The sequence below is a fragment of the Rhinoraja longicauda genome, chromosome 1 (genome assembly GCF_053455715.1).
Source record: "Rhinoraja longicauda isolate Sanriku21f chromosome 1, sRhiLon1.1, whole genome shotgun sequence".
NCBI classification, from domain to species: Eukaryota; Metazoa; Chordata; class Chondrichthyes; order Rajiformes; family Arhynchobatidae; genus Rhinoraja; species Rhinoraja longicauda.
The window spans coordinates 12,642,150-12,663,742 of record NC_135953.1 but is presented as its reverse complement, the minus strand read 5'-3'; the positions used below and the strand labels follow the sequence as shown (position 1 = coordinate 12,663,742).

The window sequence follows — 21,593 nt, the reverse complement described above, 5'->3', positions numbered from 1 at the left end:
CCCTGGAGCAGATGGATTTACAGTGCAATAGTACATTGGATTTTTATTGAAATTGGACTTGGTATTAATCAGAGCACACTCAGAAATGTTCCAATACAAAACCCTGTCTAACAGCACTGGGATTAGCCCTGGTCTCAATTCTACTTAAGAAAAATGACGACCCTTTGCAAATCTTACAGCCGCGGCTTTGTTCAGTGGTTTTAATGTGACTTGTGAAAATCTGAGGTCGCCTGTGCGCTTGACAAAGAGGGAAGGGGTGCAGAGATGATGCCAGCCTCTTTTAATTCTTTACCCTTTTGTTCCTCTTCAGACTCCAGAAGAACTGGAGGATGACTCGGACTTTGAGCAAGAGGAGCACGATGTGCGCAGCCGGACAAGTGTTCAGACCGAGGACGATCAGCTTATTGCGGGGCACAGCGCGAGGGTGAGTAGCGGAGTTTGTTCGCTCCCGCTTCCCAAGTGGAATAAACTCAAACTTGGTATGTAGGTTAATTGGCTGGGTAAATGTAAAAATTGTCCCTAGTGGGTGTAGGATAGTGTTAATGTACGGGGATCGCTGGGCGGCGCGGACTTGGTGGGCCGAAAAGGCCTGCTTCCGCCCTGTATATATATGATATGATATGATAAAACTGTCTTTGTCAGGAATATGACCACCTTTGACGAAATTGATGCCAATGAACGTTAAGTAGGTCTGTAACCGCTATGTGAAACAGCAGACTGTTATGTACTGTAGATCAGCCCAAGGCAGCAAATGTGGAGTCATGGAGCCACACAGCATGGGAACAGGCCCTTCGGCCCGACTCTTCAATGCCGATCAAGAAGCCCCATCTAATCTAGTCCTATCCGCCCACGCTTGGCCCATATACCTGCAAACCTTTCTGATCCATGTGCTGTCCAAACGTTTTTAAATGCTCTTAGAGTATCTGCCTCAACTACCTCTTGTGGCAGTTTGTTCCATTGTACCCACCACCCTCTGAGGGAGTTGCACACCATTCTATACAGAGATGCTGATTTACACAAAAAAGACACAAAGTGTTGGAGTAACTCAGCGAGTCAGGCAGCATCCCTGGAGAACAATGGATAGTCATAGAGTGATACAGTGTGGAAACAGGCCCTTTCGGCCCAACTCGCGCACACCGGCCAACAATGTCCCAGCTACACTAGTTCCACTTGCCTGCGCTTGGTGCATATCCCTCCAAACCTGTCCTATCCATGCACCTGTATAAATGTTTCTTAAATGATGGGATAGTCCCTGCCTCAACAACCTCCTATGGCAGCTTATTCCATACACCCACCACCTTTGTGTGAAAAAGTTACCTCTCAGATTCCTATTAAATCTTTTCCCCTTCAACTTGAACCTATGTCCTCTGGTCCTCGATTCCCCTGCTCTTGGCAAAATACTCTGTGCATCTACCTGATCTATTCCTCTCATGATTTTGTATACCTCTATAAGATCTCCCCTCATCCTCCTGCGTTCCATGGAATAGACACCCAGCCTACTTAACCTCTCCCCATAGCTCACAACCTCTAGTCCTGGCAACATCCTCGTAAATCTTTTCTGAACCTTTCGAGCTTGACAAGATCTTTCCTACAACATGGTGCCCAGAACTGAACACAATATTCTAAATGCGGTCTCACCAATGTCCTATACAACTGCAACATGTCCTCAGTCTGAAGAAGGGTCTCGACCCGAAACGTCACCCATTCCTCTCCAGAGATGCTGCCTGACCCGCTGAGTTACTCCAGCATTTTGTGATACCTTCGATTTGTACCAGCATCTGCAGTTATTTTTCTTCCAACTTCACAATCACAATCAATCACATAATAAAACTTTATTAGCCAGGATCGAACCCGAGTCTCAGGCGCTGCATTCGCTATAAGGCAGCAACTCTACCGCTGCGCCACCATGCCGCCCATGGGCAGAGAGGTCTGCCCATGTAGAATGGAGATGAGTGGAATTTATTTTACCATGGGATGGTGAATCTGTGGAATCCATTGCTGCAGACGGCGGTGGGGGCCAAGATATTGGGCATTTTTAAAGCGGAAATTGGTAGGTTCTTGATTAGTAAGAGAGTCAAAGGTTATGGTGAGAAGGCAGGAGAATGGGGTTGAGAGGGGTTGCATTCCCCGAAAAGGATTCATATTGCCCTTTCCTGTAAGGAAACCCCCTTTTCCCTTTGAGCCTCGTGTTATAGGTGCACGTGCATTCTTATAACATGTTTTTCTCGCACATTATGCGATTTTATCGGTGATGACAAAGTAACCTGCCAGCATTATTTAACAGCTGAAGCCAACATTAGACTTGGGGGGGGGGGTGGACAAAGCTCGTTCAATGATATTTTATTGTCACATGTACCTAGCAACAGTGAAATTCTTTTTTTTTGCGTGCAATACGCAAAGTATGCAAAGAATCGACACGTATCTGGCGCTGACAAAGTTACAAAGGTAGTTATTAGAGCCCTGATGGTCCCTCTTTGTTCTCGCGACTCTGCTAAATATAACGTGGTGACGTCATATCCAATTCCTATTGCCTCGTAGTAAAGAGTGACCAAAATATGAACAGCAGGTAGTGTAAGAAAATAACTGCAAATCGATGGTATTTTATTTCACAAAATGCTGGAGTAACTCAGCAGGTCAGGCAGCATCTCAGGAGAGAAGGAATATGGACAGCAATGGGTGACGAAATAGCAGGTAGAGTTTAATCTGAACAACCTTAGGGACGGCACGGTGGCGCAGCGGTAGAGCCGCTGCATTACAGCGCCAGAGACCCGTGTTCGATCCTGACCGTGGGTGTTATCTGTATGGAGTTTGTACGTTCTCCCTGTCACCGCGTGAGTGTCCTCTGGGTTGTCCAGTTCCCTCCCACATTCCAAAGGCGTACAGGTTTGTAGGTTAATTGGCTTCAGTAGAATTGTCCCTAGTGACTCTGTACTGGGTGTCGCTGGTTGGCGTGGACTCGGTGGACCAAAGGGTCTGTTTCCACACTCTATCTCTAAAGTCTAAAGTAAAAGTCTAAAAGTGTGAGGTGCAGTGCTTTGGGAGGTCAAATGTAAGGGGAAAATATACAATTAATGACATGACCCTTAACAGCATTGATGTACAGAGGGATCTTAGGGGTCAAGTCCATAACTCGCTGAAAATGACAACGCGTAGATAGAAGGCATTTGGTATCCTCTCGTAGGTCAGGGCATTCGGTATAAGAGTCAGGAAGTATCTAGGAGTATCTGAAAGTATCTACCTTCCACGTTGTTTCTCTAAACTCTAAACCCTGAAAGTCATGATGCAGCTTTTTATGGCTTTGGTTAGGCCGCATTTGGAGCCTAACCAAACCAAAACCTAACTAAACCTAACTAGGTAGAGTTACTGCCTTACTGCACCGGAGATCCGGGTTCGATCATGACTGCAGGTGCTGTCTGTATGAAGTTTGTATGTTCTCCCCATGACCGCGTGGGTTTTCTCCGAGATCTTTGGTTTCCTCCCACACTCCAAAGATGTACAGGTTTGTAAGTTAATTGCCTTGGTATAATTGTAAATTGGTCCTCGTGTGTGTAGGATATTGTTAATATGATTTATTCACAAAATGCTGGAGTAACTCAGCAGGTCAGGCAGCATCTCGGGAGAGAAGGAATGGGTGACGTTTCGGGTCGAGACCCTTCTTCAGACTGATGTCAGGGGGATTGGACAAAGGAAGGATATAGGTGGAGACAGGAAGATAGAGGAAGATCTGGGAAGGGGGAGGGGAAGAGAGGGACAGAGGAACTATCTAAAGTTGGAGAAGTCGACGTTCATACCACTGGGCTGCAAACTGCCCAGGCGAAATATGAGGTGCTGTTCCTCCAATTTCCGGTGGGCCTCACTATGGCACTGGAGGAGGCCCATGACAGAAAGGTCAGGCTGGGAATGGGAGGGGGAGTTGAAGTGCTCGGCCACATTGTTAATGTGATCACTGGTCAGAGCGGACTCAGTGGCTGAAGTGGCTGTTTCCGCACTGTATCTCTGAACTAAACTAAACTAAAGTCCTATAAAGCTGCATTGTGACTTCCCGACTCTTATATTCAATGCCCGTCCAATGAAGGCAAGCTTACCAACATGTGTTCTTTACTATTCTCTTTACTTGTACATCCCCCAACCTCTGGCATTCCAGAGAAAACAATCCAAGTTTACCCAACTTTTCCTGACAGCTAATACCCCCTAATCCAGGCAACATTTTGGAAAATACACAGGCAACATCTATTGAAAGAGAAATGTTATTAACACTTCAGTTCAGTCACATTTCAGTTCTGATGGGAAGAAATTGATATAAAACATTAATCTTGTTGCTGTCTCCATGGAAACTGCCTGGCCTGAAGAATATCTTCTACCATATTCTGTTTACATTTCAAATTTCCAACATTGATATTCATTTGCTTTTATATTTTATTTGTCTTATTTTCCCTTCATTCCTCATGTACCACTGACTGTGCGTTAAGGTCATCTTTCCCACCATCTCAAAGAAATTGTCTCACGGATTTTCACACAGAGGCTCAGAGTAACTTCTGCCAGATTGTTGGTCTTTACTGTGCTTCAGGCTGGAAGTAACACAGGAGCAGCCTTTCGACAACTTTGCGATGAGGTTATTCAAGACAAAAGAAAGTCTGCACTTTTGAATCAGAGAAATAAATTTAATGTTGCTCCCGCATCGCGGAACATGTGTCAGGGCGACAAAAATCAATGGCTTCTCTCATTGATTCCTGCAGCTATGAGGTTTGGTGTGGCAGATATCAGATTATATATTTCAATAAAATGGCAGATCGATGGAATTTCAACTGAGCTGCACTGTTCCAACAATGTTAGCTGGATTACAGCTTTCTGAAGCTTGTATCTCAGCTCTTTTAGAGGAGTATGGTTTTTTTCTTCATGTGTTTGGGTGATTTTCCAGCATTCCAGTTTGAGTTTGAGTTTAGTTTATTGCCACATGTACCGAGGTACAGTCTTAAGGTTTTGTTGCGTGCTGACCAGTCAGAGGGAAGACAACACATGATTACAATCGAGCCATCACCTATGTACAGATACATGATAAAGGGAATAACGTGAATGACCTTTAGTGCAGAATAAAGCCAGTAACGTCCGATCAAAGATAGTCCGAGGGTCTCCAAAGAGGTAGATAGTAGTTCAGGACTGCTCTCAAGTTGATGGCAGGATGGTTCAGTTACTTGATAACATTTGATGCAGACTCTATGAGAAAGTGGCTGTGACTTAGCTAAGAACAAGTAGCTTCATGTATACATCATGCCAGAAGCCTGGTTATTTTTAAAGTTGACTAGACCAAGTGGACCCATTGGGCCCAAACCTCTCCTGCATTGGTGCAGCACCCTCTCCTCCCCTCCCCCCTCCCCCTTCCCCCTCCCCCTCCCCTCTCCTCCCCTCCCCCCCTCCTCCCTCCCTCCTCCCCCTCCCCTCCCTCTCTCCCCCTCCTCCCCACCCCCTCCTTCCCACTCCCTCCGCCCTCCCTCCTCCCCGCCCCCTTCTCCCCCTCCCCCCTCCTCCCCACCCCCTCCTTCCCACTCCCTCTGCCCTCCTCCCCGCCCCCTTCTACCCCTCCCCGCCCCCTTCTCCCCTCCTCCCTTCCCCCCACCCCCACTCCATCCCCCTCAACCCCCCTCATCCTCCCTCCTCTCCCCTCCCTCCCCCTCCCCCTCCCTCTCCCCTCCCCCCTCCCTCCTTCCCTAGGAGATAGATTTAAACTTTAAAATGTGAATAACTTTAAAAATATAACACCGATTTCAATGAAACCTCTTCCATTAGCACCAAAGGGACGACGGTGAGTAAGGTGGGCCTAAAATTGTCACGCTATTGTGTACCGTTTTGGCTGTAGTTCAGGAACAAACAAACAAACAAACAAGAGTTTTAGTATATAGATTCGGACAGAGAGGCGTGTAATAAATGTGGTGAGCATTTGGTGCACCAGCACCCACAATGTGAAAGACAAATATATCAAAAGTGAAATCAGTCCCATTGCTCAGCAAGCTTGAACAAATGTGCAAAACACAAAGTGCTGCAAGAATTCAACGGGTCACAGAAACATAGAAACATAGAAAATAGGTGCAAGGAGGAGGCCATTTAGCCCTTCGGGCCAGCACCGCCACTCATTGTGATCATGGCTGATCATCTACAATCAGTAACCTGTGCCTGCCTTCTCCCCATATCCCTTGATTCCGCTAGCCCCTAGAGCTCTATCTAACTCTCTTTTAAATTCATCCAGTGAATTGGCCTCCACTGCCCTCTGTGGCAGAGAATTCCACAAATTCACAACTCTCTGGGTGAAAAAGTTTCTTCTCACCTCAGTTTTAAATGGCCTCCCATTTATTCTTCAGGTCGGGCAGTGACTGTGGAGGGACATCGTCTAATGACGTTTTGTGTTGGGACTCTTTCTTCAGACGACTTGAGAATCAGAGGGCACATATGTTCATAAGTTCTAGGAGCAGAATTAGGCCATTCGGCCCATCGCGTCTACTCCGCCATTCAATCATTGCTGATCCATCTCTCCCTTACAACCCCATTCTCCTGCCTTCTCCCTATAACTGCAAATCATGGAAGTTTACACTTTCAAAAATATATATTTCAGTTAAATGCTGAAATAGAAATCCATTATAGAAAAAAATTGTACAGAAGAACAATTTCCTTCACTTAGATGGCCAGATATGATGGATTATCAATCTAATCTAATGACAGGGAGGGTGAGAGAAGGGCGAGGGGGACTTTTACGAGTTGAGTTGAAATGTGAAATGCTTTGCCATGGAGTGGAGGAGCAGAGAACGTGATAACTATTTGAAGCAGAGAGAAAGTAAGACTGAAAGAGAAACCAAGGGATTAGGATGTTTTGAGTCAGAGTCAAATAGTACGGAAACAGTGTTTAAGGGGATTGGCAATAAAGCAGATGGCAAGAGGAGAATGCAACAGTTCTATTTTGTTTTATGCAGCAGTTGGTGAGCATTTTATAAGGCGGCATAAATAGTATGATGCAGTAAAACTCGTTGAAGGCTAGTCTGCAGAAGGGTCCCGACCCAAATCGTCATCTGTCCATTCCCTCCACAGATACCATCTTGGCCGCTGAGTTCCTCCAGCACTTTGTGTTAGGCTCAAGATGGCAGAATCTGTGGTTTCTTGTGTCTCATTGAACAAATGCACTCCTGTGCCAAAGACCTGGAAAATCTGGTGTATCAGCAAGTTCCCTAAGGTGGAATGGAACTGGGGAAATGGTTGTTTGAAGGAGGGGGAGGTTTATGTTTTAACATATTTAAGGCTGCTTTGATAATGCAACAAATTGCATGACCAGAGCCCGCTCTGCATAATCCTGTTGATGATCTGACAGAGAATATTTGAGAGGCAGTGACCACAATATAATTAGTTTCAGTATAAGATCAGAGATAGAAAAATCAAAGACGAGTCGAGAACCAGAAGGCTCAGATATCAAGCGATTGGAGAAGGAACCAGAGGTGACACAGAGATTTATTCAGCAGCTGTAGAGGGTTTGGATCAACTCTGTGATAAGGTGGCAGATGTCGATGCAATGAAAGTCATCCAAGGTAAATTGAATGCACCTAAAGAGGAAAATAAATAGCAGAAGTCTGAAGTCTACGTTCAAAAGAATTGGCACAAACACGGTAGGCCAAGCGTTCAACTCTTGCGATGAACTGTGCCGTCAATCTGTGTAAGGTTGAAAACTGACAACATGATTATCAAAGAAAGACTCGCCCAAGATTAAATGGAAGGCAAAGCTGGCAAACAGAGCTTCGATCAGCAATGAGAGATAGCTAAAAAGAAAGAGCAGAGAGAGTGAAAACCAAACGTATTTTGGGGGAGCACTGATTTAATTCTCCAACTAACTGTGGATTGAGAAGCAGTCATAGAGAACTGAAAGTCAGCAAATATTATCTGAATCTTCAAAAAAATGGAGCAGGCACATTCTTGGAAATTATACCTTGGAAATTATATTCATGTGAATTTAAAAGATAGAGCTCTCGGGGCTAGCGGAATCAAGGGATATGGGGAGAAGGCAGGCACAGGTTACTGATTGTGGATGATCAGCCATGATCACAATGAATGGCGGTGCTGGCTCGAAGGGTCAAATGGCCTCCTCCTGCACCTTTTTTCTATGTTTCTATACAACAAGATTATGCAAAATACTTCACTCTTGTTTTCAGAATACACTCACCTGGAGGGATGGAATAGTGGAGGGATAAAGATCATTTGCAAGCTGATGGAATTAGTTGGTATTGTATTCGACACAGTTAGTTAGTTTAGTTTATTGTCACGTGTACCTAGGTGCAGTGAAAAGCTTTTGTTGTGTGCGAACCAGTCAGCAGAAAGTCAATATGTGATTCCAATCGATCTATTTATTGATACCATAGATACATGATAAGGGAATAACGTTTAGTGCAAGGTGAAGCCAGCAAAGTCCGATCAAGGATAGTCCGAGGGTCATCAAAGAGGTAGATAGTAGTTCAGCACTGCTCTCTGGTTGTGGTAGGATGATTCAGTTGCCTGATAACAGCTGGGAAGATACTGTCCCTGAATCTGGAGGTGTGCGTTTTCACACTTCTATACCTTTTGCCTGATGGGAGAGGGGAGAAGAGAGAGTGGCCAGGATGCGACTCGTACTTGACTATGCTGCTGGCCTTGCCGAGGCAGCGTGAGGTATAAATGGAGTCAATAGAAGGGAAGTTGGTCTGTGTGATGGTCTGGACTGCATCCACAATCCGCTGCAATTCCTTGTGGTCTTGGATGGTGCTGTTCCCAAAGGCCGAAGGACCTATCCATGTGCTGCACTTTTCTATTTTCTATGTTCTACCTAGTCCTTTGTTTCAACCTCTCAACGTTAGGGTTTCAATAGACAATAGACAATAGGTGCAGGAGGAGGCCATTCGGCCCTTCGAGCCAGCACCGCCATTCAATGTGATCATGGCTGATCATTCTCAATCAGTACCCTGTTCCTGCCTTCTCCCCATACCCCCATACCTTCAATGAGTTTCAACCTTAGGGCGGCACGGTTGCGCAGCGGTAGAGTTGCTGCCTTACAGCGCCAGAGACCCGGGTTCCATCCTGACTAAAGGTTCTGTCTGCACAGAGTTTGTACATTCTTCCTGAGTTTTTCCTTGGTGCTCCGGTTTCCTCCCACACTCCAAAGACGTACAAAGTAGGTTAATTGGCTTCAGTATAATTGTAACTTATCCCTAGTGCTAATGTGTGGGGATTGCTGGTCGGTGGGGAAGGGTCTGTTTCCACGCTGTATTTCTAAACTAAACTAAACTCCCATTTAAGGAAATCCAGAGCATATCTGCTGATAATTGTGCAACCCAATAACTTAAGTAAATGGATAATTGTGCACAATGTATTTGCAATCTATTGACAGTAGATGCTAATAAGCAAGGTTCTACACCAGGGCAATCATTTCAGAAGTCAGGCCATTAGAATTCATAATCCAAAATAATATCCCCAAGCATGTGAACAAATAACAAGATAGTTGAACCCATTTGGGCCTGTGTAGAATCTTACTTGTTAGCAGTTGTCATCAATACACTTTCAGAACGTTCTGCTCAATTACCTGTGCTTTTGAATTAGACTGGATGAAGTCTAGTTTAATTTTGTTTAATTTAGTTCAGTTTATTTTGGAGATAGAGCATGGAAACAGTCTTTTCAGAAACACCGAGTCTACGCCAACTACCAATCACCCGTTCACACAAGGTTTAGGTTATCCCGCTTTCGTATACACTCCCTACATATATTATGGGGGCTTTACAGAGACCAATTAACCTACAAACCCACACGCCTTTGGCATATGGGAGGAAACCAGTGCAACCACAGAAAGTGCAAACTCTACACAGACTGCACCCAAGGTCATGATCGAACCCGGGTCTCAGGTGCTATGAGGACTGTGCTGCCCCAAAGATACCTGATCAGTCTCATTGAAATATAGGGACAAACAGCACAGAAACAAGTCCTCCAGCCCAATGAGTTCGCATTATCAATAGACAATAGACAATATTCGGCCCTTTGAGCCAGCACCGCCATTCAATGTGATCATGGCTGATCATTCTCAATCAGTACCCCATTCCTGCCTTCTCCCCATACCCCCTTTCAGTACCCCACTAGTCACTGCCTGCCATTCTGAAAGGGACCCATTTATCCCCACTCTTTGCTTTCTGTCTGCCAACCAATTTTCTATCCATGTCAGTACCCTTCCCCCAATACCATGTGCTCTAATTTTGCCCACTAATCTCCTATGTGGAACCTTGTCGAAGGCTTTCTGAAAGTCAAGGTACACTACATCCACTGGCTCTCCCCTGTCAATTTTCCTAGTTACATCCTCAAAAAATTCTAGAAGATTAGTCAAGCATGATTTCCCCTTCGTAAATCCATGCTGGCTCGGAACGATCCTGTTACTGCTATCGAAATGCTCTGCAATTTCGTCTTTTATAATTGACTCCAGCATCTTCCCCACCACTGATGTCAGGCTAACTGGTCTATAATTTCCTGTTTTCTCTTTCCCTCCTTTCATAAAAAGTGGGATAACATTAGCTACCCTCCAATCCACAGGAACTGATCCTGAATCTATAGAACATTGGAAAATGATCACCAAGGCGTCCACGATTTCTAGAGCCACCTCCTTAAGCACCCTGGGATGCAGACCATCAGGCCCTGGGGATTTATCAGCCTTCAGTCCCATCAGTCTACCCAACACCATTTCCTGCCTAATGTGAATTTCCTTCAGTTTCTCCGTCACCCTAGGATCTCTGGCCACTAGAACATCTGGGAGATTGTTTGTTCACCGCCCATTTGTGCTAAACCTCCATGGGTCCCTTTTTTTTGTTTACTTTAGACTTTAAAGATACAGCGTGTAAATTAAATCCAAGGTCTGAAGAAGGGTCTCGAGCCGAAATGTCACCCATTCCTTCTCGCCAGAGATGCTGCCTGTCTCACTGAGTTACTCCAGCTTTTTGTGTCTATTTTTGTCAGAAAACAAATCCTTTTCAGGCAAGACAATGTAAATGTTAACAATTGTTCAAAAACTATCAATAGCAATGTGATATGGTGAAAAGTCGATCCCTGGCCTGCATCTGCTTTGATTTCATTTCAGATTAACATTACCAACTATGCTTATTCATTATTTTTTTAAATCCCCAGCAATTTATACAAATTGTTTCTATGCAAATACAATTTGTACACTAAATCGATGATGTTTTTCCTCATCTCAGTCCTAAATGGCCCACCCCTTATTCTTAAACTGTGATCCCTGGTTCTGGACTCCCAGAACATCGGAAACATTTTTCCTGCATCAAGCTTGTCCAGGCATTTCATAATTTTATACGTCTCTATAAGATCCCTTCTCATCCTTCTAAACTCCAGTGAATACAAGCCAATCTTTCCTCATATGACAGTCCCGCCATCCCAGGGATTAACCTCGTGAACCTACGCTGCACTGTCTCAATAGCAAGGACGTCGTTCCTCAAATTAGGAAACCAAAACTGCACACAATACTCCAGATGTTGTCTCTCCAGGGCCCTACACAACCACAGAAGTTCCTCTTTACTCCTAGACTCAAATCCTCTCGTTATGAAGGCCAACATGCCATTATCTTTCTTCACTGCCTGCTGCACCTGCATGCTTACTTTCAGTGACTGGTGTACAAGGACACCCTGGTCTCATTGTACTTCCCCTTTACCTAATCTGACACCATTGAGATAATAATCTGCCTCCTTCTTTTTACTGCCAAAGTGGATAACCTCACATTTATCTACATTATATTTTAACTTCCATGCATCTGCCCACTCACTCAACCTGTCCAAGTCACCCTGCAACCTCCAAACATCCTCTTCGCAGTTCACACTGCCACCCAGCTTTTTGTCATCTGCAAACTTGCCAGTGTTACTTCTAATTCCATCAGCCAAATCATTAATATATGTTGTAAATAGTTGTGGCCCCAGCACCGAGCCTTGCGGCACTCCACTCGCCACTGCCTTCCATTCTGAAAAGGACCCGTTTATTCCTACTCTTTGCTTCCTGTCTGCCAACCAATTCTCTACCCTTGTCAATATCCTACCCCCTATACCATGTGCTCTATACTTGCCCACCAATCTCCTGTGTGGGACCTTATCAAAGGCTTTCTGAAAGTCCAGATACACAAGATCCACTGGCTCTCCCTTATCCATTTTACTTGTTACATCCTCAAAAAGTTCCAGAAGATTAGTCAAACAGGATTTCCCATGATGATAAATCCATGCTGACTTGGACCAATCCTTTTACTGCTATCCAAATGCGCCATTATTACCTCTTTAATAATTGACTCCAGTATCTTCCCCACCACCGCTGTCAGGCGAACTGGTCGACAATTCCCCGTTTTCTCTCATGCTCCTTTCTTGAGAAGTGGGATAACATTAGCTACCCCCCAATCCACAGGAACTGATCCTGAATCTATAGAACATTGGAAAATGATCAACAATGTGTTCATGATTTCTAGAGCCACCTCCTCGAGTACCCTGGGATGCAGACCATCAGGCCCTGGGGATTTATTAGCCTTCAGTCCCATCAGTCTACCCAAAACTACTTCTCGCCTAATGCAAATTTCTTTCAGTTCCTCTGTCTGCCTAGATCCTCCGTCCTCCAGTACGTCTGGGAGATTGTTTGTGTCTTCCTTAGTGAAGACATAACCAAAGTACCTGTTCAACTCTTCTGCCATTTCCTTGTTACCCATAATAATTTCACCTGTTTCTGCCTTCAAGGCACCCACATTTGTTTTTACTAATCTTTTTCTCTCAACGTACCTGAAGAAGCTTTTACTATCCTTCTTTATATTCTTGGCCAGCTTACCCTTCATCTTTTCAGCCCGCATTGCCCTTTTTGCTATTTTCTGTTGTCATTTGAAAGTTGCCCACTCCTCTGGCTTCCCGCTACTCTTTGCTATGTTATACATCTTTTCTTTTCGTTTTATTCCATCCCTAACTTCTCTTGTCAGCCACGGTTGCTTCTTACTCCTCTTTGAATCTTTCTTCCTTTTTGGAATGAAATGATCCTGTATCTTCTCGATTATGCCAGGTAGTTCCTGCCATTGCTGTTCCACCGTCATTCCTGCTAGGATCCCTTTCCATTCGACCTTAGCCAGCTCCTCTTTCATGCCTTCATAGTCCCCTTTGTTCAACTGCAATACTGACACTTCTGATTTAACCTTCTCCCTCTCAAACTGCAGATTAAAGCTAATCATATTATGGTCACTACCTCCTTGCACTTCCTTGACCTTCAGTTCCCTTATTAAATCTGGTTCATTGGATAACACTATATCCAGAATTGCCTTCTCTCTGGTACGCTCCAGTGCAAACTGCTCGAAGAATCCATCTCGGAGGCACTCTACAAACACCCGTTCTTGGGGTCCAGAACCAACCTGATTTTCCCAGTCTACCTGCATATTGAAATCCCCATAACCACAGTGGCATTACCTTTGTTACATGCCAATTTTAACTCCTGCTGCAGTTTACACCCTTTATCCAGGCTATTGTTTGGGGACCTGTAGATAACCCCCATTAGTGTCTTCTTACCTTTCCAATTCCTCAATTTTATCATCGGGAACATTTTTCCTGCATCTAGCCTGTCCAATCCTTTAAGAATTTTATGTTTCTATAAGATCCCCTCTCATCCTTCTAAATTCCAGTGAATACAAGCCCAGTCGACCCATTCTTTCATCAATGCGAATTAAAAGTAACACTAGCAAATTTAAAAGTAACACTAGCAAATTTAAAAGTAACACTAGCAAATTTGCAGATGACACAAAGCTGGGTGGCAGTGTGAACTGCGAAGAGGATGCTAGGAGGTTGCAGGGTGACTTGGACAAGTTGAGTGAGTAGGCAGATGCATGGCAGATGCAGTATAATGTAGATAAATGTGAGGTTATCCATTTTGGCACCAAGAACAAGGAGGCAGATTATTATCTCAATGGTGTCAGATTATAAAAAAGATTTGGTGCAACGAGACCTGGGTGTGCTAGTACATCGGTCACTGAAAGTGAGCATGCAGGTACAGCAGGCAGTGAAGAAAGCTAATAGCATGTTGGCCTTCATTGCAAGAGGATTTGAAAATTGGAGCAAGGAGGTCCTACTGCAGTTGTACTGGGCCCTGGTGAGACTGCACCTGAAGTATTGTGTGCAATTTTGGTCTGCACCTGAAGTATTGTGTGCACTTTTGGTCTCCTAATTTGAGGAAGGACATTATTGCTCTTGAGGGAGTGCAGCGTAGGTTCACCAGGTTAATTCCCGGGATGGCAGGACTGACATATGATGAAAGAATGGGTCGACTGGGCTTGTATTTACTAGAATTTAGAAGGATGAGAGGGGTTCTTATAGAAAATTATAACATTCTTAAAGGATTGGACAGGCTAGATGCAGGAAAAATGTTTCTGATGTTTTGGGAGTCCAGAACCAGGGATCACAGTTTAAGAATAAGGGATGGGCCATTTAGGGCTGAGATGAGGAAAAACTTCTTCACCCAGAGAGTTGTGAATCTCTGGAATTCTCTGCCACAGAGGACAGTGGAGGCCAATTCACTGGATGTTTTCAAGAGAGAGTTATATTTTGCTCTTTGGGCAAAAGGAATCAAGGTATATGGGGGAAAAAGCAAGAACGGGGTACTGATTTTAGATGATCAGCCATTGAATGGCGGTGCTGGCTCGAAGGGCCGAATGGCCTACTCCTGCACCTATTTTTCTATGTTTTCTATGTTTCTATATCAGTCCAAGTGTCTTTTAAATGCTGTTATGGTATCTTCATCAATGACCTCCTCTGCAGCTCGTTCCATATACCCACAGCCCTTTGAGTGAGATTAAACTAAATGATGTCTGAGCAGGTCAGTTAGATCAGACCACACATGGCTATTATTACAGCCACAAGTTTGATAGATCAAATGGCCAGCACATTTAGTGTTATATAGAGATACAGAGTGGAAACTGGCCCTTTGGCTCACCGAGTCCACGCCAATCCGCACATTAACACTATCCAACACACATTAAGGACAACTTACATTTTATACCAAGTCAATTAACTTACAAACCTGTACGTCTTCGGAGTGAGGGAGGAAACCGAAGATCTTGGAGAAAACCCACACGGTCACGGGGAGAACATATAAGCTCCATACAGACAGCACCCGTAGTCGGGATTGAACCCGGGTCTCTGGCGCTATGAGCGTTGTAAGGCAACAAACTCTACTGCTGCTCCAGCATGCCGCCCTGTCCACATTATGATTGATTCGAGCTGCTTGGACGGTTTACCCGTCTTCTGTGCTGCAAGATGGCATTTGCATTTGAGAAAGTTTGCCTGAAATAAACTGCCACTTTGATCAGTGAAACAAATCTAAACTGTTCAAGTAAGAGAGAATAAAATAAAAGTGGAGTCAGATGCAAGAGATGTGTCACATTTAATTTAATGCAGTAATCCCAGCTCCACGGCAGGAGTCTGAATATTTGGTACATTTTGTTATGCAAAATATACGCAGCAAGAATAATTCAGTGAAAATCAGCAATGATGAATGTTGTCTCGGAGACTGAGCAAGTATAAATTATACACTGTGCCCACAATGTTCAGCCACAATGTGAATTTATAAAATCCCCTCAGCGCAAAAATATTTCCTTTATTCATTTCCAGGATGTAGGAGTTGCTAGCAAGGCTAGCACTTATTACAATCCATGAGTGAAACAGGTCATGTGTCACCCTCCTTTGAAATGCTGGGATCGTTCTGATGAAATTACTCACACGGTACTGTTAGCAAGGGAGTTCCAGTAGAGGATCGGTGACATTGAAGGAGTAGCAAGATGTTCCTGATTTTTTTTCTTTTCGTTTTGAGATACGGCGCGGAAACAGGCCCTTCGGCCCACCGAGTCCGTACGGACCTGCAATCCCCGCACGTGAACACTATCCTACACACACGCAGGACAATTTACACTTATACCAAGCCAATTACCCCATGCACCTAGGAAACCGAAGATCTTGGAGAAAACCCAAGCAAGTCACGGGGAGAACGTTCAAACTCCGTTCAGACAGCACCCGTAGCTAGGATCGAACCTGGATCTCTGAAAATGGCTGTTGAATTATGTCATTCAAGTCACTGTTTTTTTTTAAATCAAAAATATTTATTCAAATATTAAAATAATATATACAATACAATAAAACCAAAACAGAACCCACCACCAGAATACTATACAAACAAATATACCATTGAAACTATTATACAATTATATTACAATCCCCATCCAGGATACATCCAATCCCCCGCGGTGCCCAGCGGTCCCGCAAATCCTCCAGGGTGCCCGTGGACAGCGCGTAGTCCCTCTCTAACACCACCCGGGCGCAGATGTAACCCCGGAAAAGGGGTAGGCAGCTGGCTCGGGCAGAACCCCCTTCCGTCTGGTGCCGTGAGTCGCGGATGGCCAGCTTGGCCAGGCCCAGGAGCAACCCAACAAGGACATCTTCAGCCCTATTCAAGTCACTGCGGTGCATGTTGTGCATAGTACACAGTGGCGCCTTGGCTGCTTTGTCCTGTACGACATCAAATTGTATGAAAAGAGGTTGAAGCTGCACTCGCACAGCAAAATGGAGGATCATAGAATTTAGAGATACTGTGTGGAAACGGGCCCTTTGGCCCGCTGAGTTCGTGCCGACCAGCGATCACCTCATACACGAGCACAATCCTGCACACCAGTGATACATTTTCAATTTTACCAAAGCCAATTAACGTACACACTTGTACGCCTTTGGCAGTGTTGCAGTGCTATTGTTTTAGGTGCCAGAGCTGTCATTGGTGCTAGAGGGGCCGCTGTTAAATTCCCCGCTGGTTAAAATTCCCTGGTGATTAGTTTGGGGGTATTTTCACAGAGGTGCCGGAGCGGCGCTCCCGTGACTCCGGCAGGACTGCACCCCTGGTCTTTGGAGTGTGGGACGAAACCGGAGCACCCGGAGAAAACCCACGCAGTCACAGGGAGAACGTACAAACTCCATACAGACATCACCCGTAGTCAGGATCGAATCCCGGTCCCTGGCACTGCAAGGCAGCAACTCTATCATTGTGCCACCGTGCCACCCCTGTTTGGCTGCACCACTGTGTCGTTGGCTGCACCCAGTGTCGTTGGTTTTGTTCACAGCAATCTTAATCCTTTGATTTCACTTATTGAAATTATTACTTGTACGATGCAAATTCCTTATCAATATGAGGGTGTAAGAGAACACTTTTGAAGGAAATTAGGAAGGCAAAAGGAGCTATTACAGAAAAATAGAGGAGAATCCTAAAAGTATATTAAAAGTAAAAGGCTAACTAGGTAGAGTATAGATCTCTTTAATGATCAACGTGGTAATCTTTATGCAGAGCCATGTGGAGTGGATGAAGTCTTAAATGAATATTTCTTGTCTGAATGTATAATGGAGAAGGATTTAGAAACTAGTGATTTCAGGGAAAGGAAAAGTAATATCCTGGAGAATATCAACATTATGAAGAAGGAAGTGTTAGAGGGAGGATATTGCCGGTGGTCTAGTAGAGATTTTTGGTACTTCATTAGCTGAAACTGTGTTAATAAAAAACTGGATGAAAGCTAAAATTGTACCTTGATTTAAGAAAGCTTGCGGGGAAAAATCCGGGCTACTGCAATCTTATGTCAGATTCACAAGAAAGTTATGTAGGAAGGAACTTCATATGCTGGTTTACACCGGGGATAGACACAAAATGCTGGAGTAACTCAGCGGGACAGGCAACACCTCTGGAGAGAAGGAATGGGTGACGTTTCGGGTCGCTCTGAAGAAAGGTGAGCTGATAGAAGTGTGTAGGATTATGAGGGTCATAAATGGACTAGATAGCCAAAGACCTTCTCATGTTTGGGGTGTCTACAACTGGAGGACATGGGTTTAAGATCTGAGGGAGGAGGAGGTTTAAAAGGGATCTAAGGGGTAAGTCTTTCACACAAAGAGTACTTGGTATAAGCTGCCAGTGGATGCAGCAGAGGCAGGTACTTTAGCAACATTTAAGAGGCACCTGGACATGTACTTCATTGAGCAAGACATGGAAGGATATAGAATTAATGCGGACAAGTGGAATTAGTATAGATTGGCATGATAATTGGCACAGATACGATGGGCCATAGGACCTGTTCCTGTGCTTTGCAACTCCATGACTCCATACCTAAATGCTGTCCAGGTCTTGCTGTACAGGCATCTATTGCTTCATTTTTGTGAATGGAATTGAATATTATGCAATCATCAGTGAATATTCTTTGCCTCAACCCTTTACAATGGAAGATAGCTTATTAACGCAGCATCTGAAAATGATTAAACCATGGGTACTACTTTCAGGAGCTCATCCACTGGTGTAGGAAGGAACTGCGGATGCTGGTTTAAATTGAAATGAGGCAGAAAAACATAGAAAATAGGTGCAGGAGTAGGCCATTCGGCCCTTTGAGCCAGCACCGCCATTCAATATGATCATGGCTGGTCATCCAAAATCAGTACCCCGTTCCGCTTTTTCTCCATATCCCTTGATTCCCTTAGCCCTAAGAGCTAAATCTAACTCCCTCTTGAAAATATCCAGTGAATTGGCCTCCCCGGCCTTCTGTTGCAGAGAATTCCACAGATTCACAACTCTCTGGGTGAAATCGTTTTCACGCGTCAAGCACCTCTGGAGAGAAGGAATAGGTGACGTTTCAATAGACAATAGACAATAGGTGCAGGAGTAGGCCATTCGGCCCTTCGAGTAGGCCATTCGGCCCTTTCGGGTCGAGACCCTTCGGACTTCATCCACTGGTGTTCTTCGGCTGAAATGACAGGTTAGAGTCAGTCATTGAGCCATAGAGCTCAGAAACAGGCCCTTCGGCTAAACTTGTGCATGATGATCCAGCTGCCCCATCCATGCTAGTCCCACCTACCCTGATGTTTTTAGCCTATATCCCTTTAAACCTTTCCTATCCATGTACCTGTCCAAATGTCTTTTAAATGTTGTTAGACCACTTGCTTCATCAACCTCCTCTTCTAGTAGCTTGTTCCATATACCCACCACCCTCTGTGAATAGGTTTCCCCTCAGGTTCTTATTAAGAGTCAAGAGTCAAGGGAGTCAAGAGTCAAGAGTGTTTTACCGTCATATGTTCCAGATAGAACAATGAAATTCTTACTTGCAGCAACACAACAGAATATGTAAACATAGTACACTGTAAACAATATAATAAACGAGGGAGAGAAGAAAAAAAAATCAATGTGTGTGTGTGTATATACACACATACACACAAATACACATATATATATATACATCATATACACAGTGCCCTCCATAATGTTTGGGACAAAGACCCATCATTTATTTATTTGCCTCTGTACTCCACAATTTGCGATTTGCAACAGAAAAAGTCAGGTGGTTAAAGTGCACATTGTCAGATTTTAATAAAGGCCATTTTTAGATTTTTTTTTAGAGATACAGATTTTTAAAAGATTTTTTTTTAGATTTTAGAGATACAGCGCGGAAACAGGCCCTTCGGCCCACCGAGGCCGCTCCGCCCAGCGATCCCCGCACATTAACACAATCCTACACACACTAGGGACATATTACCCAGTCAATTAACCTACATACCTGGACGTCTTTGGAGTGTGGGAGGAAACCGAAGATCTCGGAGAAAACCTACGCAGGTCACGGGGAGAACGTACAAACTCTGTACAGACGGCGCCCGTAGTCAGGATCGAACCTGAGTCTCCGGCGCGCTGCATTCCCTGTAAGGCAGCAACTCTACCGCTGCGTCACCGTGCATTTTTATACATTTTGGTTTCACCATGTAGAAATTACAGCAGTCTTTATCCAGTAAATCCCATCGATGGTGGGGAGGTCAGAGCCGGTGATGGACTGGGGAGTGTTCACAACTTTTTGCAGTCTTCTTCACTCATGGGCATTCAAGTTGTCGAACCAGGTCGTGGTGCAACCAGTCAATGCGCTCTCTACTGTACACCAGTAGAAGTTCAAGAGAATCCTCTCTGATATACCGAATCTACGTAATCTTCTGAGGAAGTAGAGGCGTTGAAGGGCTTTATTTATAATTGCATCAGTGTGTTGGGTCCAGGAAAGATCTTCGGAAATATGCACGCCCAGGAATTTGAAGTTTTTGACTCTCCCCACCTTCGTCCCGTTGATATAAACAGGATTGTAGGTTTTCATCCTTCCTCTTCCAAAGTCCAAAATCAGTTCATTGGTCTTGCTGACATTGATAGCCAGGTTGTTGTGCTGGCACCATTTGGTCAATCGGTCGATCTCACTTTTATACCCTGAACCATCTTGTTATACTCATCACCATTTGTAATTCCTCCAACGATGGTGGCTCGTCGACGAACTTGAAGATGGAGTTTGCACTGTGTCCGGCTACACAGTCATGTATAGAGTGAGTAGAGCAGGGGGCTGAGCACGCAGCCTTGAGGTGCTCCCGTACTGATTGTTCTTGAGGAAGTAGTGTTTCTGCCAAGTCAAATAGACTGTGGTCTGTGGATAAGGAAGTCGAGAATCCAAATGCAGAGGGATGGACAGAGACACCGTTCCATGAGCTTGGTAACCAGCTTGTAGGGGTTGATGGTATTGAATGCCGAGCTGTAGTCTATAAACAACAGCCTGATGTATGTATTTTTATTGTCCCCATTAAACCTTTCCCCTCTCACCTTAAACGTAAGTCTTCTTGTTCTTGATTCCCCTTCTCGGGGTAAAAGACTGTGCATTGAGATTAAGCATATTATTGATGTTACTTGTTGAAAAACAATGACGTCTTCAGTCACTTTACTAATGATTTAGAATAGTTTGATCGAGCAATCATTGGTTCCTTTGGATTAGAAATTTTTTGAATATCATTCACAGGGATTTAATTAATTGCACACAAAGACAAAGGAGATAAACTTTGGTGAAAGTGGTCCGATTTAAGAAAGGTCTTAATGGAGGAGTGAAAGTGGTGAAAGATTTTAGAGAGGAGTGGAAGAAAAAGGGTTGATGCAGGGTCAAAAAGAAGGAATACACAAGACTGTAATGCAGAAGTATATTTCTAAATTCTCGTTGAATATATTCCTGGAGTTTAAATTCACTTAGCCCTCCCAGGCTCCAATAATCAATCTCTAACAGTCTTTATTGTCCATTTGCAACATTTTATCACAAATGGCTGTAGGTATCGAAAGAAAAATGGAAAACAGCCATTTAAAAAAAAAAAATGTTTAGAGCTACAGCATGGAAAGAGGCCCTTCGGCCTACCAAGTCTGCGCCAACCAGCAATCCCCTATGCTAGCACTACCCTACACACTAAGGACAATTAATACAATTTTACTGAAGCTAGTTAACCTACAAAACATTGGTGTGTGTGAGGAAAGCGGGAGTGCCCAGGGAAAACCCATAAGAAAACCCATATAACCCATAACCCATAAGTACAAACTCTGCACAGACAGCACCTGTAGTCAGAATCAGTGTCTCTGGCGCTGTCAGGCAGCAACTCTACCACTGCACCATTATGCCATGCTAATTCATTGATAGCTTTGCATGATGTCTGCTTGCCAAAGTTTGCAGGAAATTAATCTTCAGTTTCTGG

The 21,593-nt window shown here is 44.3% G+C and overlaps 1 protein-coding gene across 5 annotated transcripts in view; it reads left to right on the top strand.

Annotated features, from left to right (window-relative positions):
- The window catches only part of ctnna2 (catenin (cadherin-associated protein), alpha 2), a 1,150,825-nt gene that overhangs the window by 928,551 nt on the left and 200,681 nt on the right, over window positions 1-21,593 (top strand). For all 5 annotated transcript variants that reach the window (XM_078407736.1, XM_078407821.1, XM_078407459.1 and 2 more), the window contains one exon: window positions 311-424. In XM_078407736.1, the coding sequence (XP_078263862.1) occupies window positions 311-424 (114 nt within the window). The remainder of the gene's footprint in view (window positions 1-310; window positions 425-21,593) is intronic.